Genomic DNA, 27,408 nt, shown 5'->3' on the forward strand with positions numbered 1-27,408 from the left:
TTGAGCTCCGCCTAGATAAGCAACCAAAGAAACTAGCTTCAACAGAATTCCACCATGCTCCGGTTGTGTAACAAAAACAACATCACGGTCCAAAAAAAAACTGAATTACAATCGCTCATTAACAATTAATATTAAGTTCTTGGAAAACAAAACAAGTACAAGCATGAAAATTATGTTGTTGCGCAAGAAGCACAAAATGTTTCAAAATACAAAATTCGGAACGATTTTTGAATACAAAGCCTACAAAAACTTCAAGGAATAACATTCACACTGAGGTAAAGCGGAGCTTTGCCAGAGAAACGTCTTTTCAGACTGCAAAAAACTACGTGAACTACCTTGATTTGATTAACTGAGCTCATTTTTCCAAAATCGGCAGCAATAAATCTCACAGTAAAACGGAATTTAATCATATATTTCAAAGCAACTTATCGTTTCTACAGCAAAATGATACCACAAGTAAGCTGGATTGCATTAATGAGCTCGAAAGAAAGCAAAAAAAAACAGACCACAAAAAACTCAATCCAGTAACTGCAAAAAACAGAATCAAACAAGGATAGCCGGTTACTGTGGAAGTAGCACAGAAGATTCCGACCATTTTCTTTAAAAAATTAGAAAAAAGTTTTTATCAAATTAGTGTAGTTTTTCTGCGTACTGTGATAAAAGTATCTGACGTGAAACTATGATTTAGGCATATTCGACAGTCAAAAAAATATAGGCAAACTGTGCCAAAACTTTTGTAGAACAATTACTAGAAAACCAAAAAAAATTTTCAAACGTTGTTTTTTGCAGAAAATTTTGATTTTTAGGGCTTAAATTTGGCAAAAAAACTAAGCTTTATGAGCCCAATTTCAAAAAATTCAAAAATCAAAAAGTTCAAACCAGTTTTTCTGGATACTGAGAAAAATTTTTGACAACGTTTTAATTTCGTTCGAATCACGACTGAAAGGCCTTTAATTTGGTATATCACTCGAGCCATTCCGATGATTATTTGTGGCACCCGATTTTGCGTGGAAAACAAGAAAAAGAAAAAACTGAAACACCCGAATACAAATGGTCGGAACAAAAACAGGAGGATATCAAAAAGAACACTAGCAGTGAAAACTATTTTAACTGAAAGATAAAACTTTAGGAGACTTAATTTCATTTAAAAAATTGAACAGAAATCGATTACTCTTTAGAAATTCTGATAATTCAAGAACATAGCCAACAGACAGTTGCAAAACTGTCAGTGAAGACAAGGAAACAAAAAAACTTGAAAAAAGAATAACAAAAACAAAAAATTATTGACAATTGTTTGCCAAAAAAAAACAACTTTCGAATTTTAAAGAAAAAATATGCCCTTAAAGCTCGTCGAATTTCGCGAACAATTTATGGCTGGGGCTTTTTTGATAAAATTAACCGAATTCGAGAAAACTGGATCAATAGATAAAATTTTTATTTCGCTGGGAAATCTGATAATCAAATTCCGTTTTCAAAACAAGAATTTAATCATATTTATCGTAACGTTTACATTTTTGTTGTTCGTTAAAGGAGTTTCCCTTCCTTTTAACGAAGGAAATGAATTGAACTTGAAAAGAAATCAAAAATCAAACCGCAACAAATCAAGATTGAAACAAAATTAAAGACTTTTTCTTCAAAAAAAAAACAAACAAATCACCAAGACATGTATAAGAGTACCCACTACGTTCATTCCTTTGCATTTAGATTCACCTAAAGTGAAACACTAGATCAATAGTTAGAGTTTTTGTTCCGCTGGAAAATAAAAAAAATAAAATCCGCTTTCAAAGTTAGAAGACGATCACGTTTATCGTGATTTTTACACTTCTGCTGTTCGATAGTGGAGAATATCTTCTTTTACTTAAAGGAAATGAACTGAACTTTGAAATAAATAAAAAAATTGACACTTTTTCCCGAAAAAAATAGATAAAAATCATGACATCCTTTATAAGAAATTTTACTACCTTCATCGACTGTTCAAGAAAAAAACAGGAGAAATGCGAAGATTGTCCACACTTAAGCTTTACTAATAGTATCAAGAAACAACATCTAGACAAAAAGAAAGAAAAATTCGAAGTAAAACATCAAAATATCAACACACGCGAAGCTGAGCTTTGCACTATATGCGAATTTAAGAAGAGTTAACATGATAAAAATATGAAAAATACATCTCTCATTCCATTTATTTTCACGATTGATTTTTCTCCATTGCAAAACTTTCACGGATTCAAACATGGAGAAAAATCAATCAAGAAAATAAATGGAGTGAGAGATGCATTTTTACACACACAGGCGAAGCGGAGCTTCGCACCATCTGCGATACAACACAAACATATAAAAAGGTAAAACGAAAAACAATTAGGTGAACCAAAAATAATAGTGGCCAGCTAAAGCTGGAGGTACGTGTTTGACACATTTTGACTTTGTTTTACTGAGTCGGAACAAAATGGGTAACTTCAAAAATAGGACAATGCCCAAAACCTGTTGTTTCTCTTCTAAAATATATGAGTGTGATAAACTTTTGAGATATTGCAATTTTCCCAAGGAAATAACAATTATATTACAAAAAAGTAGCGCAACCAGTTCTTTCGGTAGTACTTTTCATCTTAGATTTGATAGTGTATTTTAAAAAAAAAAGTCAACAAGTTTCGCCAAAAAGATTCAAAAAATGGCCCGAAATTCAAAAAACTTCAATTTCGATATCCGCAACTTTTTCTAATAAAAATACGCTGAGAAAACTTCAGCAGAGAAGATTCCCAAAACCGGATTCACCACTTAACCTGAGAATTGGTAGAGAAACTTTGGTGAAAAAAAAACAAGTTTCCAAAGAACAGTCAATATTTCAAAACTGTTTTGAAAGCAGTTACTTTTTTCTAAAAACTATTTAATGCAGCTTTTAATACAGATAATATTTCTACAAACTGTTAATTCAATTCAGCCCTTGATGGCACACATCTGACTACAAGGGCACAAATCTGACATCACGAAGACATAATTTGACTTTTCCCAGAATTAAAGCCTCTCTGTAAAAATCATTTCAGCGTAACTGTTCATGCAAAAAACATGGAGGTACGTAACTGTTCATAGAGGTTCGTGTTTGACACATTTTGACTTTGTTTTACTGAGTCGGAACAAAATGGGTAACTTCAAAAATAGGACAATGCCCAAAACCTGTTGTTTCTCTTCTAAAATATGAGTGTGATAAACTTTTGAGATATTGCAATTTTCCCAAGGAAATAACAATTATATTACAAAAAAAGTAGCGCAACCAGTTCTTTCGGTAGTACTTTTCATCTTAGATTTGATAGTGTATTTTTTTTTTAAAGTCAACAAGTTTCGCCAAAAAGATTCAAAAAATGGCCAGAAATTCAAAAAACTTCACTTTCGATATCCGCAACTTTTTTCTGCTAAAAATACGCTGAGAAAACTTCAGCAGAGAAGATTCCCAAAACCGGATTCACCACTTAACCTGAGAATTGGAAGAGTAACTTGGGTGAAAAAAAAACAAGTATCCAAAGAACAGTCAATATTTCAAAACTGTTTTGAAAGCAATTACTTTTTCTAAAAAATATTAAATGCAGCTTTTTATACAGATAATATTTCTACACACTGTTAATTCAATTCAGCCCTTGATGGCACACATCTGACTACAAGGGCACAAATCTGACACCGCGAAGACAAAATTTGACTTTTCCCAGAATTAAAGCCTCTCTGTAAAAACCATTTCGGCGTAACTGTTCATGCAAAAAAGATTCACAATGCCTGTAATATCGAGTGAACCTAGAAACACAGATTTTAGGTGAAAAATTTTTGAGAAAAAAAATAAGTAGTTTCAAAAAACGGTTAAAAAAAAACAAGAATTGACTTTTCCGAGAATCATAGCTTTTTGTAACCAAAACATTGGACATAGCCGCTTATGCAACAGAAATTCAATCAACCTAGGATTTCGATTGCATCAAAAAAATTTTATTCGGAAGGGTTTTTTCGAAAACATATCAAAAAGTTCTAACAACGGTCAAAAAATTAAAATTTGACCTTTCCGAGGGCTTTATGTCAAAAAAAAAATTGGTCGTAGTCGCAGAATTTGCGTGAAAAAAAATTGGGCTAGGAGCTTCTCACAACCCGTTTTTTTTTCGATTGAACCCAATATCTAAGATATGGGACGTTAGTTTGCGAGAAAAAACAAAAAGTTTAGAAAAACAGTCAAAAAATTAGGTTTTCCGAGAATGATAACTTGTGTAAAAAGTTTGAGAGTGCCCACTAATTCAGGTGAGCTTCCAACTACCTGTATTCTCTATTGAACCAACAATCTCAGATTTGAGAGGGTAGTTTTTGAAAAACAAAAAAATCTAAAGAGATGGGTCAAATATTCCACCACAGATTTTTCGAAGGCTGTAAACAGAGGGGTAAAGTAAAAATAGACTAGGTGAGTATGCAGGCACAAAAGAGAGTAGGAGATCTTTCCATTGATATCCTTTTTTGAAAATCGGTGGAAAAAATTGTGAAAAAAAAATCTACTTTTTGAAAAAAAAAATCCAAAAAGTCTCAATAAAAATTACAAAAACCCAATCCTATATTTTTCATAATATATGTTTTTATCAAATTAGATTTCTAGGAAAATATGCCGAGCAAGAAGTTCAGTTTAAATTACCAACGGAACACAACTCACTAATCGATAAATGTAAGCCCATATCAACTAAGCTGAATGAAGCTTTTAGGCGAAAAAAAACAATAAAATATACGAATGCTATTAAAATTAAAAATTGCATAAATAGCTCAAAACACTAAAAACAATTACATTGAAAATTGCGTACAAAAAATCAATTCCAGTAAAATTAAAAATTGCAGAAGTAACTCATAACACTAAAAACAATTACATTGAAAATTGTGTACAAGTAATCAATTCTACGATGTGGCAATTAAGCCGACAAAACATAAGTAGACAATCTATCTAAGCCGACAATTTTTGGAAAGGATTATTTTCAGTTTGAAAAAAAAACAGATCCTGGGCAGATTCGAACCCAAAGACATCTGCGTCTCAGGGTTATTCTGTGTCTGAGGGTTATTCTCAGGGTTATTCAGTTCCAGGCTAAGTGCCGGACTCGCATAGAAGTTTGAATTCATTATGAACTAAGATACAAGTGATTCTAATAAACAGTTGTTACCCGAAAAAAAGTATAAACCAGTTTGATAACGCTTGCTCATCGCAAGCGTAATCAACGAATCGCGTGAAGCCATTCTGTCAGATGATACTAAAAAATTGTGCTTTAATTTACCCGAAAATGTATCTGCAGAAAAGATTGCTAGTAGCTTTAACTCCGAGCGTTGAACCAAAGTAATACAAAAAAGAAAAAAACTGGTAAATGGAAAATCATCTGATTTTTTAACTTTTCATAATTTTCACTACAACTAACAACGAAAACCACTAATCAAAATTCTTGAAGCATCTTCAATTTTTTGCATATCGATGGGAATGAAATCATATGAAACATTAAACGCATATTTTGGCAGGAACAAAAAACAAAACAGAAAACAAATTGCCACAATTGATATTAAACAAAAAAGCTTCAAATAGATTCACACGCAAACGATTTCTAAACCAGCTTTCAAATAGCTAATATTGAAAAATTTAAGCAACAGGCAAGTAGAACTTGCAACAAAACCACATTTCAGAAGCAAGGAAAATTGATTCAGAGAAATGCGAGTTACCAGGGTTGGTGCTCTTTCCTTATCTGAATAGTAAAAACTTCTTCGCAGCATCTTACTATTGTACGCAAGATCCTTTTACCTTTTAGGACAGAAAAAAGTCGCTTTATATACCTCAGTTTTATTGATTCTTTTTTTCACTCTAAATGTAAGCTTTGATAATGTAAATTTTAGCGTTCCATAATCGTTGGAGAATCTGGTTTATGATATCATATCATTTAACTAATTTCAAGTGGTTATAAACATGTCAAGTATCTATTGAGCTATCCTCCCAATCCCTCCCCACGCGAGAATGAGGGGAAGATCCCGTCCTTCAAAACTTTGATCTTCTCTCGAAATCAACGATATCAAGGCCAAACTGCATACAAAACACGTTCAGTACTAGAAACTTACTCTTTGATTCGCTGGCTTAAAATGATGGACCAGAAATATATCAAAGGACATGCAGGAAAAAAAAGCTTATAATATGCTAAAAAATATATGTTGGGCAGACAACCCGACACCTCACCACGCGCCTTAACGAGCATTCGCGGATCTCTACTCTAGTGGGTGAACACATGACACAATGCGTTGGCAACACAGAAAACTTGATCACAAAGATCATAGATCGTTCTAACGACCCTGTCAAACTTTTAACGCTTGAGGCCATCCACATCAACCGACTCAAACCAAGGATCAACAGAAAAGAAGAATACAGTTCGCGCGAACTCACAGTCAAGGTTTAGAAAAACATCTTTATAGTCCCATCAAAGATGACTTAAAGATATCTATATATTTTTCAGATCTCTCGGTGCTATTTTTATACTGTTTTTTATGTTTTTCACTTTTGATTTTATTTCTGTTTGTACACTTTGGATTGTACGTTTATTGTTTTTCCTTTTTTAGACTGATGATGATTGTAATCAATCGAAAACGTTCTCTTAACTAACATTGATTGTTTTTCCTGAGCATGGTAAAAAAAAGTCTTGTACTAACGAAAAACAAATATCTCCCCTTTAACGACCCGATATGCGGCGACTTAGTCGATATAGGAGTAGCCGAAAACTTCTATACCGAATAATAAATTCCAGCAAAAAATAGAGAAATAATAAAAACTCAATTGGTTTGCAACTAACATAAACTTTCGAAAAGACCAGGATTTTAGAATGCAGACATTCTCAAAATGTATGTCGATATGGCAACAGACATGCTTAAAATTGGCCCGTATTTTTTCATACCCCCAACCCAGCACAGAAGCTTCTAATTTTGATGAACAGTTGAAACCTCGATCGGACATCGCTATGAATTATAAAATCACAGATGATAATAGCAAAATCCTAGTCCACAAAATAAATTACATCTAAGTTATTACTGTCACTAATAACTATAACTACAAGAACGTACTTGAAAAACAGAGTCAAAATTTTTAATTATTATACTACCATTTTAATACTACAATACTTAATTTGACAAAATGGCCCCAGTTTTATATTTGCTATATAGTTCATCAAACATATGATTGCATTGGATGTTTGCTTTCAGTTTTGCACATAGAAGAAACGCGCCTGACATTTTCCGATGCAGGCTGTACGTTTCTTCTGGTGGAGGTGTCAATCTATGTTGAAGCATAACTGGAACTAGATTCATTATTTTCTTCGTTGTATCTTGAGCACCGAAATCGAAGGGTCCATCATGTCGGAATGCTTCGCCTAGAACTAACACAGCTTCGCAGTGCGCGTCAGCAAATTCTGGAGTTTCGTATCCTGAAAGAAATCCAAGCTTATTTGAGTAGTCAATTATACCTTGTTTATCATTATCAATCGCACACTTTATAACTTCTATGTAATTTCGAACCCATTCGAGGTCAAACGTACGACTAGCTCCAAAATCAATAAGACATAATTTTTCAGTTTCAGGATTGTAGAGAAAGTTCGCAAAGTTGGGATCCGTTTGCATGAAGCGCAACTCGAACAACTCGGTCAGACATAATTGCAGCATCGTCTTAGCTACTTTGCTTCTAGTTTCTTGGTCCATGTCAATGCACTTATCAACCGTCACTCCTTCAACAAACTCAGTTGTGAGTACTCTGGTCGAGGTTAATTCCGGTATCACTTCAGGAACACAAACATCCTCGTTTGCAGCAAACGCTTTTTTGAACTTCTTTGAAGCAGCCGCCTCTCGCTTGTAATCACATTCCCAAGCCAGTTCTTTCTTAGCAACATTCAAAGCTTCTTCTAAGTAGAGACCACGTGGGATTATATTTGTGTAGTTCAGCACGGCCATCAAAAGATCAATGTCACTATCAATTGATTCAGCTACCCCTGGGTATTGTATTTTCATAGCAATTTTTTGGCCATTCTTTTTCAGGATTCCTTCATGTACTTGGCCAATACTAGCAGCAGCTATTGGCTTTGGATTGAACTCTGAAAGATGATCCATCCAATTTTCACCTAGTGAATCCACGATCTGCTTTTCTCTCTGCTTCGAAGGCATAAAATCGGCACTTTGCCTCACTCTTTCAAAAATTGCCTGAACATCTTTTGATATTAAAGAATCGTCTTGGATGCTTAACATCTGGCCTAGCTTCATTGCAGCTCCTCGGATTTTACAAAGAGTCGCAACGATGCGCTCGATATTGTCGTGCGTTAAAACAAACGTTCTCGGGTCCAAATTTTTAGCATTAGGATCCAGTAATCTTGATGTGAACTCGCCTACAGAGCCTAGAGCAAGCCCAGCTGCCAGCTGACCATAATTGGCGAGTCTGCTTATCCTCGATGATGGTACAGAACTTTCGTTGCTTTCATAACGGCGGATAATACTTCCAGCCGAATCAATTTGACCGAGCAAACGCATGTTTTGCGATAAAGCCAAAGAAGAAAACTCTCTCTTAGATGCGATTGAACTGGTTTGCTTTGATTGGTCATGTTTTGTTTGATTCTTTTTCGCAAATTGTGAAAGATCAGGTCGTAAATCTTCTGATCCCGCTGGAACATTGCTTTCTATATTTATTTCCTTTTCCGTTCTCCTGCTTTCGCACAGACCAAAAACAAAGCAACTGTCTTTCCATTTTTTGAAATTATTGACTTGCCTTGAACAGACACTATTTGCAAGAATATTTGCTCCACGTGCCAAAGCGTATAGCTCTTTGTCCTTCATGATCTACTGAAAAATTACGTTAATGATGTTGAAGTTAATCACAATCAAAATCATGCAGACGGTTATTTTATAGCTTATAAAATACCAACCAACCCCCAAGGTATCAAGCAGTATTCTCCAACTTCTCAAATCTTTTCATCGGAGTCAGAAAAAGCTTAAGCAATATAAGCCAAATGGGTCAATTATGAGCGGAAAAACTCTTGAAAGCAGTCAGTGATTACAACTTTTTCTAAAAAAAAAAAACGGTTTGATTTTAATTCACAGGTTAACTTCTGATCTGTAGGCCTCCCATGCCTCTGTCGACCAGCTCTTTCTTGGACGTCCATTTCGTCATTCCATAAACGATGCGTCATATATTTCAGACGCCCATAGTTTGTCTAGTCTTGATTTGAAAACGTTTACACTCTCGCTTGATATTACTGTATCGGGTAACGAGTTCCAGTCGTTGATGGCTACAACTGTTAAGAAATTTTGTCTCGCAGTAGTTCTGGTCTTCTTGGTCACAATCTTGAAAGGGTTTCTTCTTGTGTCTCTTTCGTTGATTGTAAAAAATCCTTCAGTCGCTGCTGTATTGTATAGGCCGTTCAGAATTTTGAAGACTTCAATCATTCTACCGCGTTTGCGTCTGTACTCGAGTGTTCGTAGTTTCAAAATCTGAAGTCGATTCGAGTTGCTGTATTTGCGTATACCTGGAGTAATGTAACATTCGCCCGGAAGATACATATCGACGGAAAATAAAACTAAGTCCTAAGACGACTGGCTAACGTCTAAACAGAGCTTTACATCCTTTTCACCGTCTCTACCAAGCCAGTACTTTTCGGTGGTCTTTTCTAACATCGGGTCGACAAAAACGTTACTGCTTTCGGCTTCGGTCAAAACACTCAAATTAACTAGATTACATGCAGAAATAGTGAGCTCATGGCTGGGTCTCAGTATGCCCAGATCACGAGGTCACTCCTAAAAACAGGGCTACTACTTATTGTGTAACATTCGTCTACTGCAGTCACACATGAGGCTTAAGAAAAATAGGCCCTATAACCACTGGCTCAAGGGTCAGGGACACCATCTCTTGTGTTTTTCTACCTCAAGAACGGTCGGAGCCAGTTCGGTTCGTTTGTGACATGAGACTACGACCCGTTACAGCTTAAAGGCTACTACTAAAATATCCCCCCACTCTAGAATTAGAAACGTCCCCATACTTAGGTCTCTAGATACCCAAAATACATGAACGCCGTTAAAAACCGGGTTGGAACAATCCGTTAAGTTACTTTTTATTAGACAGTGTAACTTTGATCCATTTCAGATGGATCAACCTAAAACTCGCCTTACCTCAACATAACAATTATAAAACACACTCTAGAAATTTAAATTAGTACTCACATTGTAGCACGCTCAAGAACCAGGAAGTAAATAAGTCGGTAAGCAACTCAAGAATCAATAAAGTAACTAAAATGAGTTTAATGTTAGTCAGTTTTAATAACAAGAACAAGTTTTGTGCCAGTCGGTCATATTTGGAAGTTTGACCTTGAGAAGTGCAGAAAACACTTGATTTTGTAGTGAAATTTAATTTTTCAAAATTTCGAATGGAACATGTCATGCACGATTTTCTCGCGATAACTGAAAATCAGAAAAAGAAAAGAGAACAATTTTAGAACAATTGCGGGAAAGTTGTCAGATAAAAACGAGTGTGAAATTGCAATTCGCAATTTCCATCATAGTGAACAAGAGTAGAGCTGTCCTATCTGAAATAGAAGACAGAGTATTCCCGAGAGAGTAATTATTCGAACTGGACCAGAGTGAACCTTCGACGGAAAGGTGGACAGCTTGAGTGTCCCAATGGTCCACATAAAACTTCGTTCTTGAGTTCAAACTTACCCTTACCATTCAAACTGATAAACATTGAACTTATCTAGTTACTTTAGTTAATTCTAGAGTTGCTCACCCATTTAATTACTTCCTGTGCTTGAGCGCATCAACATGTGAGTCCTTAATTTAAATTTCTAGAGTGTGTTTTATGATTGTTATGTTGAGGTAAGGCGAGTTTTAGGTTGATCCATCTGAAATGGATCAAAGTTCCACTGTCTAATAAAAAAGCAACTTAACGGATTGTTCCAACCCGGTTTTTAACGGCGTTCATGTATTTTGGGTATTTTGAGACCTAAGTATGGGGACGTTTCTAATTCTAGAGTGGGGGGATATTTTGGTAGTAGCCTTAAGCAGTAGCGGGTCGTAGTCTCATGTCACAAGCGAACCGAATTGGCTCCGACTGATTTGAGGTGGAAAAACACAAGAGATAGTGTCCCTGACTCCTGAGCCAATAGTTATAGGGCCTATTTTTCTTAAGCCTCATGTGTGACTGTAGTAGACGAATGTTACATAGTGTTTTTATGGCGCTCCTGGGTGTTTACGACATCAAGACTACGGAGTCGAACCCACTTGAGACAGCTTCGGGCTGAATGCCCATTCTAGAGTACCGGCGGTACGGTTCGACAGGAACGTGCAAACCTTCCGGTTGTACCGTGATAGCTTTTTAAGAAAACTCGAGAAAATTTCCTGGTACGCTCTCCGAACGAGGCTTAGCTAACCGAGTAAAGGGGGGCAACTAGGGGGACAAAAACACGAGCAAAAAGACAAAAAGCAAAACAAAAACCAAAAAAGAATAGAAAAAGGAACAAAAACCATAAAACGAAAAAAGACAGTGACTTTGACACCAGATTAGTTGGATCAAACCTTTATATTAATTAAATAGTATACCCATACTGTTTTACAAGTTCGATCGTTTCGATCAACCTAGCAATTTAAACCAGTAAACTGAATAAAGTGCCCGAAGTGGGGCGTTGTCAAGGGTTTTCAGATAGCTTGGAACTTAGCTGGACCAATAGGAGACTTGACTGGAAGAGGTGACCAGCCAAGTGGGAAAGTGGTTCAGGGACACTTGGCTGAACCAATAGGAGACTGGACTGGAACAGGTGACCAGTCGAGTGGGAAAGCAGCCAAGAAGGATTTGGCAATTCTCGAGTTCTCAAGTTGGGCAGAACGGGTATCGTTAGAATCCACATTACATTATAGGAGATAAGTGTAAAATTGGATAAGCGAAATCCCCCAGTTTTGAGGAACGTTTTTACTTGAGCAGGCCTGGAAACAGGTCTAGGGTTTTCTCTTGAGAGGTTTAGCACCCGGCGCTTAAAGTAATTTTTAGGCTTAAGGGGGGAGGTTAGAAGGGGGACTGGTTAAGTTAGAGGTTGGCGGTTGTAAATTGTAAAAACGGGGAAATTAGAGTAACTAATTAGTCGACATCGTTGACTTAGTTACATTAGAAATTAACACGCGTTGGTAATATTAGGTGGAGATCCAAAATTCAACTCGAGTTAAGACTGGTACGCTGGTTGGTTTGGTAGGGGGGACCGGATATAGACAGCTTTTGTGATACCCCATAAGATCACTAGTGGGGGGAGGAAAACGCGTGGCAATTAGGTACCAGACATTTTTTTTAGACGAAAGGTAGACATTGGTCACCTTTAAATTTTAGGTGGGCTCATTTTTCTGTTTTTATTATTTTTCTTACTTAAAATTTTTGTTGCATTTTATTGAGGATTTGTGTTTGGTTTTATACGAACAGGTGATCACAAGATACCTGCGCACCTACATTGAAATAGAAACAACCAAAAAGAAGAGGGGGGTCAGCATTTGGCTTTTAAGAGAGGGTTTTTGGGAAAATTTTACTAGAGCTTGAGTGGTGGTACAAGGTACGGTGGTTCAAGAAGACCCTACAACGAGGAAGACACTCCGTGACGAGTATTGGGACAGTGGTCTTGGGACAGTGGTCTTGGGACAGGGTCTTGGGACAGTGGTCTTGGGACAGTGGTCTTGGGACAGGGTCTTGGGACAGGGTCTTGGGACAGTGGTCTTGGGACAGGGTCTTGGGACAGTGGTCTTGGGACAGTGGTCTTGGGACAGGGTCTTGGGACAGGGTCTTGGGACAGGGTCTTGGGACAGGGTCTTGGGACAGGGTCTTGGGACAGTGGTCTTGGGACAGTGGTCTTGGGACAGGGTCTTGGGACAGGGGTCTTGGGACAGTGGTCTTGGGACGGGGTCTTGGGACAGTGGTCTTGGGACAGTCTTGGGACAGTGGTCTTGGGACACTAGTCTTGGGACACTAGTCTTGGGACACCAGCCTTGGGACACTGGTCTTGGGACACTACCCTTGGGACACTAGTCTTGGGACACTAGTCTTGGGACACCAGCCTTGGGACACTGGTCTTGGGACACTACCCTTGGGACACTAGTCTTGGGACAGTAGTCTTGGGACACTAGCCTTGGGACACTAGTCTTGGGACAGTAGTCTTGGGACACTGGTCTTGGGACACTACCCTTGGGACAGTAGTCTTGGGACACTAGCCTTGGGACACTAGCCTTGGGACAGTAGTCTTGGGACACTAGCCTTGGGACACTGGTCTTGGGACAGTAGTCTTGGGACAGTGGTCTTGGTACAAGGGTCTTAGGACACTAACGGAGAGTACTGTGATAGTGACGAATAGTCTTGGGACGGTATAGAAATTGAAGTCAAATTACAACAAGTGCGTTTTAAGACAGAATAAGACAAATCGAAATAGGTAGGGTTAAGACCAAATTAAGGAAAATTTTTCGGAGGTTTTAGAAAGAGAATTGGATAAGGTTTTTAACACGTTATACAGAATTTGTTACCACAAAAAATATTTTTTTTCTACCCTTAGAATAGAATCGTGTATATAATAAAATTGTAAATAGAAGCAGTTGTAAATAGAAATAATGAGGCGGAGTAGGGTACCGGTGCTCGAAAAAAGGTCAAGTGGATCAAACACGAAATATAATTCATCGCTGCGCGGAACGACATCAACCGGCCCAAAGATAACGAAGACGAACTTTTCAGTTAACATGGTCAGCACAAGGAGTACAGCGGAGAACAGGGCGAAAGAGGGCACGGAAGGGGAGCGAGTAGAACCCACCATCGAGATTGATCTAGAGACACCCGATCAAAGTGTGGATGAAACAAGGAAGATGGCGACAGAGTCAACTCCAATGCCCAATGCAGAGGAACCGAACCAGAAACCCATAGAGTTCTCACCGATAGATGACGCGGAAAATGCAATAGGCAACACCGAAGAAACGGTGAAAGAAGACTCTCAAGTAAAGAGGACATCTTTTACGGAAAAATTGGGAATAATGTTCGGAATAAAAACAAAAGAAAACGTGACTGAAGAACCAAAAGCAGAAAGAGCACGAACGTTTGGGACAGTGAGCACGAAGACCTCAGAAGCCAATCCAAGAGAGGAACAAGCTAAAGCAGAGGCTACGGCCGAAGAGAGACCGACAGCTGACCATGAAGAGACTAACATTGAGCTGGGTGACTTGTTGGCGAAATTAAATCAGATTGACAAAAGACTTAAGCACAGTGAAGAAGACAGAGAGGTGATAAAAAAGGAGATAAGATACAACAAGCACGAGTATCTAGACAGTTATTTTAACCTAGCTAAGGCAACAGATGAGAGACTCAAGGAAATGTCAGATAAGGTAGAAGCCACCAATGAAGAACGAGAAAAGAACATCAAAACAGACATGCAACAGTTGAAGAACCGATATGATGATGTCAACAGCCAATTAGGGAGCCTGGAAAGGAGAATGGACACAATGAGCAGGAGTCAAGCCGAGAGTTCGTGTGCAATACAGGCGAAGTTGGATGCAATCTTGAGAGGTTCTACTCCACAAGAAAGACCGGCAGCGGATCGAACGCAAGGCACCAGAGTTGACTTTGCAGAACCACAAAGGAACAAAAGACAATCGACACCGTTGCCCTTAACCAGGGATGCGATAAGCATAGCACCAACAGCTGCGAAAACAATAATGAAGAATGGAACGTCGAATACAACGACTGCTCCGGGAGATTCAACAGCTAACAGCAACACAGGACCGGATGCTATGACATGGGCCAGCACTTGGGAGATGATGAACAGGACTCTAGAGGCCTTCGCCACGAGGAACACTGACTCGAGCGACAGGAGAGAGGGAAAATCAAGAAAGACATTCAAGAAGCCAAAAGAATTCAAGGACGACTCCGACGGATGCATTGACACTTGGGTGGAAGTGATGAGATTACATCTAGAACAAGATAACTTGAGTGACGAAAGACAAGCATGTACAGCCATACTGAGCAACTTGGAAGGAACGGCATTAAAATGCGTGGTCGCAAAGAAGGAGGAAGAACGCGACACCGCGGACAAGATCTTCGAGATATTGCTGAATCGGTTCGGGTCAGGCATGAAGGGTCACCAAGCGATGATGCGATTTGAAAAGAGAAGGCAGAGGGACGACGAGTCAATAGATCGGTTCCTAGATGACCTCGAGAGCTTGAGAAGGAGGAGTGACCCAGAGGAGTCGACAAATAGACGGAACTTTAGCATTGCCTCGAAGTTCATCGATGGGGTGAAAAGTGATGACTTAAGGACAATGTTAGCAACATACTACACATTGTCGAAGGACAGCGCACCCACCCCAGAAGAAATGAGACAGAAATCAAGAGAATACATGCTGATGAAACCTAAGAAGTACTCATATTCCGAAAACAGGAACACGCAAGGGGGAAGCCAACCCCAGAGGTCATCATGGTACAAACCTAGAGATGATATGGACAAGCGCAGATCATGCGCGAACTGCGGGTCAGCGGATCATCATGTGGCTGACTGCACAACGTACAAACAAGGCATGAAGAGCCTAGGTTATGCACCGGATGAAGAGGATATGAGCCAGATGGAGGAACACGAGTACTATAACGGCTTAATCATCAAGATAGGCGCCAGATGCTTCTTCTGTAACCAGGAGGGGCACTTCAGGATGGATTGTCCCTTGTTCTGGGAAGCGGTCAAGGACCAGAATCACCCCAAACATAAGTTGGCATTAGCGGCGGTGCAGAATCAGCGGAACAGGCAAAACGAGTTTGAATCTAGGAACTTGGGGGCACCAAACACCGAATTGCCGACGAAGACAGTGAAAGCTGTGACACATGTTAGCGGTGCGTTAGAGTCCGCGGCCGGAAGCTCTCTAGAGATAAATTATGAGAAAGCGGCGACGGAAGCAATTGCCAAAGTGAAACAAGATCTGGCTGCGAAAGAAATAGAGCAACGACTAAAGTTGGAGATCGAAAGACAGAATTTTAACGGAGCATTAACCGGATCGAACTCAATACCAGAGGCTAGAACGGGCTCAGTGAAGACCGGGAATTGTAACACCGTGAAAATGGTGACAGGTAAACCTTTTGGAATATCGAAAATCGGAGCAAGAATAATGTCGATAATCACAGTGGGCGGACACGAGGTAACCAGAAACTTGAGCGAGCCGAGCGACCAGACGATAATGCACATTGACGTGTATGCAGACTACTTGAGTGGAATAAGTCCACAAACGACTTCTAGAGCGCTCAGGGCACTACTCACGAGAGGGGGCAGCAAATCGGTACGTGTTGATAATAGGTACACTGAAGCTTATGGTCCACACGAGGTCATGCTAAATATAGATGGAATCAACATCTATACCAAGACGATGATAACATGCGACGAAGACCTAATTGGACAAATCTATGTAGGGAAAGAAGAGTTGAAAGTAAGATCGATCGGACACTGTGCCATGCTTGAAGAAGATGCAATGCACATCGGGACGGAAGCAGACGTGACAGGGCACGTGCTAGACATAAATGGCAAAAAGACTCAGTTGCGTGGATTACTTGACACGGGAGCAGTCTTGAGCGTCATACCAATCGAAACATGGGAAAAGATGGGCTTTGACAAAGGTGACTTGATAGACTCGAGAATACGGCTGTCAGCTGCAAACGAAGGGGCCCTACGGGTGCTGGGCAGGACGCCGATAATAGCCCTCAATTTGGGGGAACGTAACCTGTGGATGAGCTTCATCGTGGTAGAAAACCTAGATGAATCTGACCAATTCATTTTGGGCAGAGACTTCATCAGGAATTTCGACGTAACCATTGATCTAAATAATGCAATGTTCAGGATACGGAACCCGGATAGGAGGTACGCAATCAAACCGGTAAATTTAATAATGGCGAATGAAAACAAAGCACCGGTATTCTTGAGTAGGAGAGTGAGGTTAAAAGCTAATGAAGCGGCAATCGTAAGCTTGAGGATGAAAAATTATAATGAACTAAGTGACAACAAGCAAGTGTGTATAGTTCCGAATCCCAATAGTCAAAGCGCTGCTGTTTTAGGAAGATCATTTTCGATAACGAAGAGCGGCCTCTGCGTCAGTGTCTTGTTGAATACCCTTGATATACCGATCACGATACAGAGAGGGAGGAAGCTGGGATATGCTTTACCGGTTAAAACTCGATATGAAACAATTGAAAACTCAAAACAAAATGAAGTTGTTGATTGTCCCAACCACAGGGACAAAATTTGTATCTTGAGACGATTGCAGAGAATAAAAGATTCTTCAGGTCTTATCAAATCACTTAAGTCAGAAACGGACGATGGGCTTTCGAGCTGTTCGAACTTTCCAGAGCGACCCACACTAGATGAAATGCAAATTGATAAACCGGTTCTGCCGGAGATTGAACATTTAAGGGGCAAACTGAAAGATGAACAGCTCGAAGCTATCAAGGACGTACTAGAGCGAAACGAGGAGGTCTTTTCAAGGCATAAGGCGGATATCGGGTGTTGTAATTTTGTTGAACATGAAATTGAACTTGAGGAAAACGCGGTACCACACAGGGAGGGGGCGAGGCGCATGACCCCACACAAATCGGACGCGTGTAGAAAAGAAATCGAAACGTTACTAGAGTATGACATGATAGAACCATCCAAGTCACCGTGGGCGTGTGGAGTAGTGATGGCCAAAAAGAAAGGCGACCAGTTAAGGTTTTGTTGTGACTTTCGATACCTGAACTCCGTCACGGTGAAGGATGCCTATCCCATACCTAGAATTGATGAGAGCCTCTCGAAGTTAGGTGATGCGAAATTTTTTACGACTCTTGATTTAGGCTCGGCCTTTTGGCAGGTACCATTAAGGAAGCAAGACAGGGACAAGACAGGGTTCGCCTGCGAGTTGGGTCTGTTTCAATGGAAACGGATGCCGTTTGGACTCTGCAATGCAACAGCCACGTTTCAGCGGCTGATGGCACACGCGTTGATAGGCGTGACGAAGAAGTACGGCAACCTGGTAATGTGCTACGTGGACGACGTGGTAATAGCAACGCCGACACTAGAAGACCACATCGAGAGGCTTGACGAGGTGTTCGCGTGCATGAAAAGATCGGGGCTGAAGTGTAAACCATCAAAGTGCGAGATACTCAAGGACTCGATTAAATACTTGGGAAGGATGGTAGATAAGCACGGCATCAGACCTGATCCAGACGCCGTGGAAGCAGTCCTAACCTGGAAATCACCGAAGACGGAGCACCAGCTGATGAGCTTCCTGGGTTTCGCCAACTATTATAGAGAATTCATCAAGGGCTATGCAGACAAGGTATACCCGATGCAACAACTAATGAGACATAAGGGCAAGAAGTTCACGTGGAACAACGCGGCAGAAGAGTCATTCCAGAGAATAAAGAAAGAGCTATGTGAGGCACCAGTACTGGGTATGCCGACAGAGAAGGGGATGTACGTGCTAGACATGGACGCGTCAGTAGTCGCTATTTCTGGGATTCTCCATCAAGAACAAGAATGGAATGGGAAGACAGTCTTGAGACCAATAGCATACGGGAGCAAGGTCCTAAGTGACACAGAAATGAAGTACGGAGCACCGAAAGCAGAGATGTTCGCGGTGGTCACCTTTGTCGAAAAATACAGAGCATACCTAGGCAGTGAGCCCTTCAAGCTGCGAGTCGACAACCGAGCACTAAGCTGGCTGAAAACGTACTCAATGGACCAGAGCTATATTGGGAGGTGGATAGTTCGCTTGGATGGATACAACATGATAATTGAGCACAGAACACGAGATAAACATCAAAATGCTGACAGCTTGAGTAAGAAGACGGAGTTCTACGAGAGGCAAGAACAAAGAGAGGCGGACAGACCTGAGATCAAAGATGGCTTCTCCTTCATGGACAAAGAAACGTACGACAGTCTTCCACTCACGAGATGGCTGGACAAATCAGGCAAACCGATTGAAGATCATCCCGAATTGCCGAAAGAAACTCTTGAAAAGACCATCTTGAAGAAAAGCAGTGGGATTCCGATAGGAATAATGCTCAAGTCCAAAATCGTGAGGGAGACACTCAAGGCAAAAGGTTATGATCTCACCCAGGTAGAGGAGGGAACGGTCCGAATAGATGAAGACTTAATGAGGTTGCTTGAGAAACTATCAGATGACAAGCCCGTGATCCAAGGGAGAGGTCAGGAGGCACCGGAACTAACCATACTTCGGAGAGAAGAAACAGTGAACAATACTGACGTCCCAAAAGGAAGCATCACTGATAGCAAGGAAGTTGTGCGATCACTAGTTGAAAAAATCCCCGAAAAAATTCTGGAACAGACAAAAGTCAGGGATAAGAAAGTAACATTCAGAGAAGAAGTTGAACACCTGGGACTAGATCAAGAGTCCGGGGAGTGGTCCAGATTCATGGAAGAGGACGAAACCGGAGAAGGGAAATTGTCCGGGGAGCGTGAAGAATGGGATGAAGACTCGGATGAGAGCAGCGAAGACCAAGACAGTCTATGCATGATACTGGCGGAAGAGAAGATAAGACAGCATGACAGGGAATTACAGACGGATCCATCTTCAGGGACGTACAATCTGGAAATACAAGAGGTACGAGGTGGTGAAGAGCTCGAGAAAATAGCAGTTTCAAGAAAACCACTAAGGGAACTATCGTGCAACTCAAACGTCAGAACGAATCTGGTACCAGAAGACGACATGAAAATCGTGAAAAGGATGATATGTGTGAAGCTGAGCGATGACATCCACAACCCTGGTGAAATGAATGGACAGATCATGGCGCTAAAGGAGCACGTTAAGGCGAGATACAGGCTGTCTGACCTAATAAGGGCCCAGAAGAATGACAAAATGACAAGTAACCTCTCCAAATGGATCCATTCGGGAGTCAAGGAGAAGGGGGAACTTGAGGAAGACAGCTACAAGATCTTGAGCCAGTTCTACAAAGAAAAGAGAGATTTACTTTATCACACAGCTGAAGGGGTGGTAGCGTGCAAGAGAAGAGATGAGGAAAAAATATTACACAAACACAACCTCATCATACTACCACAACTGTACCAAACGGAAGTGCTTTTCAGATCACACGACCAGATGGGCCATCAGGGGATAGATAAAGTACAACAAAGGATACTTCACAGGTTTGACTGGCCGGGAATGAGAAAAGCTTGCGAGAGGTGGGTGAATGCCTGCCTAGCATGCCTTCAAGTAAAAGACCCAAGGAAGATGAAGTTTCCCCTCAAGTCTGTCGAGAGTTCGGAATTCAATGAAGTGGTGCAGATAGACCATCAGAAAATCTGCATGACGGAGTCGGGTTATAACCAAATACTAGTTATAATAGATCACTTCACCAAGTTGATCTATGGTGAAGTGTGATCAGCAGAGGAGACATGCAGAAGTGTGATCAGCAGAGGAGACAGCCTCAGCAGAGGAGACATGTGATCACCTGATAATGCATTGGATATCGCGATATGGTTGTCCAATGACTTTCCACTCAGACAACGGCAAGGCTTTTGTGGCAAGACTTGACAAAAGAATTGATGAAGAGATCACACATTGCTCAAGCACACTCGACGACCTATCATCCACAGACCAATGGGTTGGTAGAGAGACAGAACAGGACACTGGTCAACATGCTCAGGGTGTACTGCTCGAGATACATGACGGACTGGGACAAATACCTGCCACAAGTAGTAGGAGCCTATAATAGTACTCAGCACTCAACGACGGGTATCAGTCCTTTCATGATGTTGACAGGCAGGGAAAGGGCAATGCCTCTAACATTCTTCTACCCGGAGTACGAGGGGAAGAGGACGTCACCTCAAGCATACGTGAAGGAAGCGATCAAAAGACAACAAGAGCTAAACGAGCTATGTCGGAGAAACACGGCGCAAGCGCAAATGAGGCAACGCAAGAAATATGACGAAAAGATACTAAGAGCAAAGCCATACGAAGTGGGCCAATACGTGTGGGTTTTCCAAAATGTCATACCGCCCAAGGGAACAAAGAAACTACTCAAGAAATGGAGAGGACCGTTCATGATTACGGAAGTACATCAACAAGGAAGGTTCTATCGCTTGAGTACAGGGCGAGCAGCACATTACGAAAATCTGAAGCCTCACATTCCGTCTCCGGAGGACTGGTGCCTGCCAAAAGACATGGAAGGTCTTGAGTACCTGGTGGTGGAACCAGCGTGCGAAGTGAATGAGAAAGGCACTAGAGAGAAAAATGATGGTAATGAGAACTTGAGTTTGGACGACAACGAAAAGATAGAAGTGGAGTCGGATGCAGGTTCATTTGTAGAAGAAGACTGGAACGATCCCGAGCAAAACGAGGTACCGAAGTGGATGGAACCGGATCGACCAACACCACCGGAAACCAGGACGGGCAATCGTAAACGAACAGGTATGAGGTACAATAGGTACGGGGATGACTTCTTGATCGATAAGATACAGCCAGACAAATTGGGCGATGAACTACTAAGCGCAGGCGAACTGGAGGCCGAAGAGGAATGGCAAGTGATTGACGATGGTGGACATTATCCGCAGGATGATTACTCGACGCCAGAATTGGAGACGGATCTCGAGCAGAGTGAAATAGAAAGGAGGGAGAACACGAACTTGAGGATTCTAGAGTGGATGCGTGATGTCAAGGACGAGAGCCGCGAAGGACAAAGCATTCAGCAAATCGATGTATCAGCAGCAAATTACATGAAGACAGAGGACCCTCTTTTCGGATGGACAGCAACAGACAGGCCACTGGACATCCCTAAGGACAATTCAGACCCGACTACATCGACGGGGACGTCGATAAATATTTTTGTCCGGGGAGTGGGGGTAGGACTTACCCACACCGAAAATTTGATGATAAAGAAGCTCAAGGAAGTGAGGTAAACAAGCGGATTGGAACTGGAGGAAGAAGAACCAGAGCCTACCATAGGAAGGAATTTCAAAACGAAATTCGAAATACCCAATGAATACTCAGAGAACATCATGATAACGGATAGCGACTTCATCCTGTCAAACAGGACCAGCGCGATCTGCATCACGGCGGACATGAGTTTCAAATCAAGATTGGAGGCTGACTTCAAAAGAGAGTACCAGAACGTAGAGTTTCTGTTTAGACAGAGGCCAGGACTGGGAGGCATGGCAGCGCTTCCACCGTCAGTGGCACAGGTCCCGGGCAAATACCTCTGCTTCCTAGTAACGAGAGTCAACGACAGAAACACAATTGATCCCGAACACGTGATATTGGCACTGACAAGACTACGTGACTTCATGATTGAAAGAGGAATAGTGGAGGTCTCGATGCCGGTGTACGACCCAAACAGGGGCAAACTGAGCTCGAGGGAATTGTACGCTATCCTACATGTGGTCTTTGCAGAAACAGAGATAATGGTGCATCTTCACAAGAAGTACTACTTGAGCATCGCCTGAGTCGGGTACATGGAGGTATCAGGTCGGGTGTGAGGGAGGAGTCTTGAGTTAGGTACTGGGGTGCGGCGCAGGTAAAAGGATCTTAAGATGTGATTGGCATGACAATTGAATTTTAAAAGAAAGAATTGATGGTGCTAAAACATAAAATGAATCTGCATGTTCTTAAAGGAAAATCCAATCGAATTGCTTTAAGTGATATGAGAATGATAAGATTTTAACCATATGGGTAGAAGGGGGGTCTCTAGGTTAGGAACGTGACATGCTAAGTTTTAATAAGCTTTCTGTTTTCAGATCGAGTTTGAAAAACAAAGTTGAAAATCCAACTACACTCAAGCGAGAAACAAAAAGAGAGAATCTTGATTGAACACGCGATAATCCGAATCTACAGCAAGTAGTTGCAAGAGAACATTTCTAGAGAATTCTTGAATTGGGTAATACTTGAGTTGGTAAGGTAATTCTTGAGTTGGTAAGGTAATTCTTGAGCTGGTTAACATCTACCTATATACATCCCGAAGTTGCAAAAATGGCAGACCGATTCTGGAACTCCGTGCCCGCGGCTCTGAAGAAGCCCACTCTTGACGAGCTGTACAGACGCTTGAGGGACCTGGACTACACCCAGATAGACGAGAGAATGGCGGTGATGCTGAATGCGATCCTCCAGTTGGAGGACCAGGGTGAGTGCAGGGAGTCTGCGACGGAGGCTGTCTTGATGGTCGGCTACACCACCGAGGGCATATCAAATCGAGAACAGACCAGATGGTTATCTTGGAATGCGGATGGAGGAGTAAGGGGCTTTGACTTGGCAAGAAATCCTGGCCTGAGTAACAACACCGAACACGGCGCAGGAGAGTTTCCGCTACCGACGAGACCAACAGCAAGATCCACAGGCCAGAGCTCGAGTAAGGTGCCGTCGATGTCGCGAGCGCAACAGACGACAGAGGCATATCCGGATCTGGGGGTCCTAAAGAAAGAGCTTGAGAAGGCGCTGAAGGAAAAGAATAAAGCGAACCTCGATCGGGATCAGGCGAAGCTGGATAGGGAGAAGCTTCAGCTGGAGAGGGACCAGGCAGTCGACGAGCGAGATCAGACGTTGAAATTACTTGAGATGCTGAGGGCTGAACATCAGCAGGAGCTAAGGGTGCGGGAGAACGTCGCGAATCGTGATCAACTAAAGTCGGAGTTGGAAAGGATAGAACAGCGACAACGCGAGCTTGACGCACAAAAGGGAGCCAGGTCTAACGAACGAGTGGTGACAAGCTCGAGGCCGGAGTCGCGCATGGAGGTGGATGAAGCTCCCAGGGCTAGAGGACGGTTCAACCTTGACCGCGAGGCCAGGGAACACATGAGTGAAGGCTTGGAGGTCTGGATACCGAATGACGTGACGCCTTCCTTGCGCAACCTAGAGACCCAACCTGTACGCCCTCTGATGGATGTGGTATTACCCGGATATACCCCAACCTCGACCTCGAGTGGCAGCCAGGTGAGTGGCGCCTCATCGCGCCTGAAGGAGCTGGGCGAGAAATTGCAGCAGCAGAGTCGTGAAAGATCGACAAGGCCAGAGCTTCCCCCAACTTGGAGGGAACAGCCGGTCAGAAACGTCGTGATCGCGAGCTATAAGAAGAATACAGAAGGGAACTACCACAGGCACAATCGGCTGGACTGGAGTGCGGAACAGGGAACCAGGAGGGACTGCTTCCATGACGCAGCCTGGGTGGAGTATCTAGCGCCACCTCGTGTGCCAGAGGGTGCGGTTCACCTAATTATAGGGGATAGCCTGGTGCGGGTGTTGACCCAGATACGGTCCCATTGGCAAACAGGAGTCTTGAGTTTCGCTGGAGCTGCCGCGCCACAGATGTTGGCAACCCTGGACATGCTAGGGATGACCAAAGTTTACACAGTGACCCTGATGGTTGGGACCAACGACGTGTCAAGGGGAGAAGCGAGGAAAGTAGCGAGGCTGTGCGACAAGATGAGCTGCCTTCTTGAGGAACTGAGGATCCAGATGGACCCCATCCTGCTGACGGTATGCACGGTCCCCTACAACATGATGTTTGATTAGCACGCCCTAGAGATGAACCAGAAGGTGCGGAGCCTGAACAAGATGATCCGAGACATACACCGGAAGAGTGTGCTTCCTCTCAGGCTGTTGGACATAGCAGAACGTATGGAGAAAAAGGGATTCCCTGAAGACACCTCAAAAGATGGAATCCATTTCGATAGGCCAAGGGGAGCGGAGTGGCTGAACGACGTCTTCCAGGAACACATTAACACGCTAGAGGCGGACCTGCTGGAGACAGCCCAATTCACTTTAGGACCACCTCCCAACCCACCATTCCTTGCCTCGAGGGCCTTGGCTGGTCGCTTGGGAGCGAGAATTGATACTAGAGACAGTTCAAGGAGCAATCAGACCCGATTGCAGAGTGCCACGCCAATGGAGTCGGAGGAGGTAGAGTCATCAACACCTCCGGGCTCGGCGATGTCCTCTGTGGTGGTGGCAGATGGCAGGAGAGAAAAGAAGTCTATGGAGACTGCCCGCTTGAGATATCCTGAGAAGGTGAAGGAACTGGATCTAGAGAGTTTGGAATGCAGACGAGAGTTGGCGGAAACCCTGGGGATCGAACGAGTGTCGCACGAGGATTTGAATAGACATCATTGCATAGACTGGTTGAAGGCTCATGAGGCGCACTTCTCGAGGGCGAAGTTGATGGAGACCACAGACCTGACGGGAATTCCCACAAAAACGATCATGGGACCCATTAATTACAGACCTCTCAAGCTGCTGGGGAGTCCGGGACTTATAGCAGAACCTCCCAAGCACCGAACCAGCATCGCCAGAATCAGGTTGGCAACCCCGGCACAGTTGAAGGTGGTAGACAAGCTACTCAATCCGGGAGGAACGGGATTGCCAGACGCCGCTTACGAAGGCTCGAAATTGGCGGAAGATCCCAGGTACGGGAAGCCCTGTGGTGGCACCCAACTGGCCAAAACTCTGGCAGTTTACGATAGAACAGATCCAGCTGCGGCAAGAGTAGTCATTGTGGCGGGATCGGACTTCGAAGGAACGTCTCCCAAGTTGTTCTGGCCGGAGACTCTGGTATACTCCTTGCCAGGAGCCGAATTGAATCAGATGTTGACTCTAGTGGTAGCAATAAAGTCGGAGATGCCCTGTGAACCTGAACTGCTATTGTTTGCAGGGATGAATGATCACCTGCACGCGATGGGACTTCTTGAGCAACTAAAGGGGGATGAAATTCCGACATCAAAGAAGATATGGGAGGCTATTCAGGCGTTATTTGCGGCGATGAATGAGGTACAAGAGAACGTAGCCTCGAGATTTGGGTCCAAGACGAAGGTGGTGTTTACCACATCCCCGGGATACGCAAGTATGCCACCCGCCCTACAATTCGTGTACGCGGTCTTGATCCTGATAGCAGAAGGGAGTGAATGGCGGATTCTGATGGCAGCCCCCAATCGAGAGCTGGAGCCATTGAACTTGAGGCTTTACAAATCAGAATTGCCGGCGGCATGGGCTGACATATCTCATGCACTGAGGGGCTTTTACGGACTGGCCGACGTCCTGATTGTATTGGATGAGGTACTCCTGCTAGAGATATCGAACTTTGCTAGACAACTCAAGTTCAGCCCAGTCATCGGGGACGACCACCCGGCGATAAACCAGTTGACGGCCAGACTAGAGGTCCCAGCAACGAGAGAAGAAATGTGGTCGAGACGGAGAAACAGTTAGAATCGATGAAATATCGCTTGACTCAAGAGAATGGCTAGTGGCCATTCCTGACACCAAGGCTAGAGAACGTCACGAATAAAACGAGGGAGGAAGCACCACTCCTCGTGAAACAAATCTGGAGTTTTCTAGAGAAGCAACTGGAGCTAGCGGAAACGAGAGACATGACGGTGGTTAGATTTGTCTCGGCCGCCAATGAAGTGACGATTGGAGGATTTTGGAGAGAGCACGCCAACGGCGAATTGAAGACTAGGAGAGATTACGAGATTCTCAAGTTCTTGAGTCCTTGCTGGGAGAGAGAATTCTTGGCAGGAGTGTTCGGCACCACGGCGACTATCTTCGGAGCCTTCGTACAGGAGATACTGGGCATGTCCATCAGCCTGCTCTTGGCCCTGTATTTGGTTTACCCCAGATACTTGTTCAACATGGGCCCAGCATACATGTTTAGTCGAGGAGTGGAGACACTTCGAGTTGATGGGTATCTGGCACTAGTACTCTTGACCCATGGGGAATTGGTGTCGTTTCATCGGTTAATGGAATATGGAGAACCTCTGTCTATGGGGAGAGTCCACACGAGCACTGAAACCAGCTCCTACAAGTGTGCCGCAGGGTTGAAGACACTGCTGGTGCAATACCTCATGATGCAGAATCGATACATGACGGGTGAAGATGAGAACCCAACCTCGAGAGAAGAATGGGAGAAGGCGAACAGAGGGATGCCTCTGTTGACGGACCTGTGCCTGGCAATGAGGTCGGACCCAATGGGGATAATCCGGGGTCTAGAGGAGGTGGTGACCTGCATCTATGGTCCAGCAGTGACGTACGCGTTTCCAGATCCCCTGGTGATAACGTATCGTCACTCGGTGACGCACTTGAGTCTCATCAGCGTACTGGATGGTACAGCGCTGAATTGGTGTCAGCAGGAGGTGCTCAGGGCGCGTATGAGCAACACGGTACTCTTCGGAAAAGTGAAAGATGCTGAGATGATGGTGTGCAACTTCAGGGGACAAATGCAATGCAGAATGGGAGGCAAGCGAGAGGGCCCCATTGAAATGTATCCAAAGTTTTGGAACCTAAACCCATTGACGGCCAACGGACGAGAAGTCTTGAGAATCCCCGCCTGGAAGGAGTGCTTTGCACTAGTCAAGAGGGAGCTGGAGGCCATAATGGAGAAAGAAATCCTACCAGCCACCA

General features: G+C 42.8%; 2 protein-coding genes across 2 annotated transcripts in view; both read right to left on the reverse strand.

The window, feature by feature from the left end:
- LOC134855741 (probable serine incorporator) overlaps positions 1–27,408 on the reverse strand; it is a 460,860-nt gene that overhangs the window by 412,467 nt on the left and 20,985 nt on the right. The gene's annotated exons all lie outside the window — the stretch shown is intronic.
- Positions 7,095–8,878, reverse strand: LOC134855725 (atypical kinase COQ8B, mitochondrial-like). The gene has a single exon (XM_063872249.1). It carries the CDS (start codon positions 8,836–8,838, stop codon positions 7,144–7,146), a length of 1,695 nt encoding a protein of 564 aa, XP_063728319.1. The 5' UTR covers positions 8,839–8,878; the 3' UTR covers positions 7,095–7,143.

Source organism: Symsagittifera roscoffensis, chromosome 1 (genome assembly GCF_963678635.1).
Source record: "Symsagittifera roscoffensis chromosome 1, txSymRosc1.1, whole genome shotgun sequence".
NCBI classification, from domain to species: Eukaryota; Metazoa; Xenacoelomorpha; order Acoela; family Convolutidae; genus Symsagittifera; species Symsagittifera roscoffensis.

What these genes read in the sequence shown, in the direction of transcription:
- LOC134855725 (XM_063872249.1), bottom strand. Translation starts at nt 8,838, where the DNA reads ATGAAGGACAAAGAGCTATACGCTTTGGCACGTGGAGCAAATATTCTT.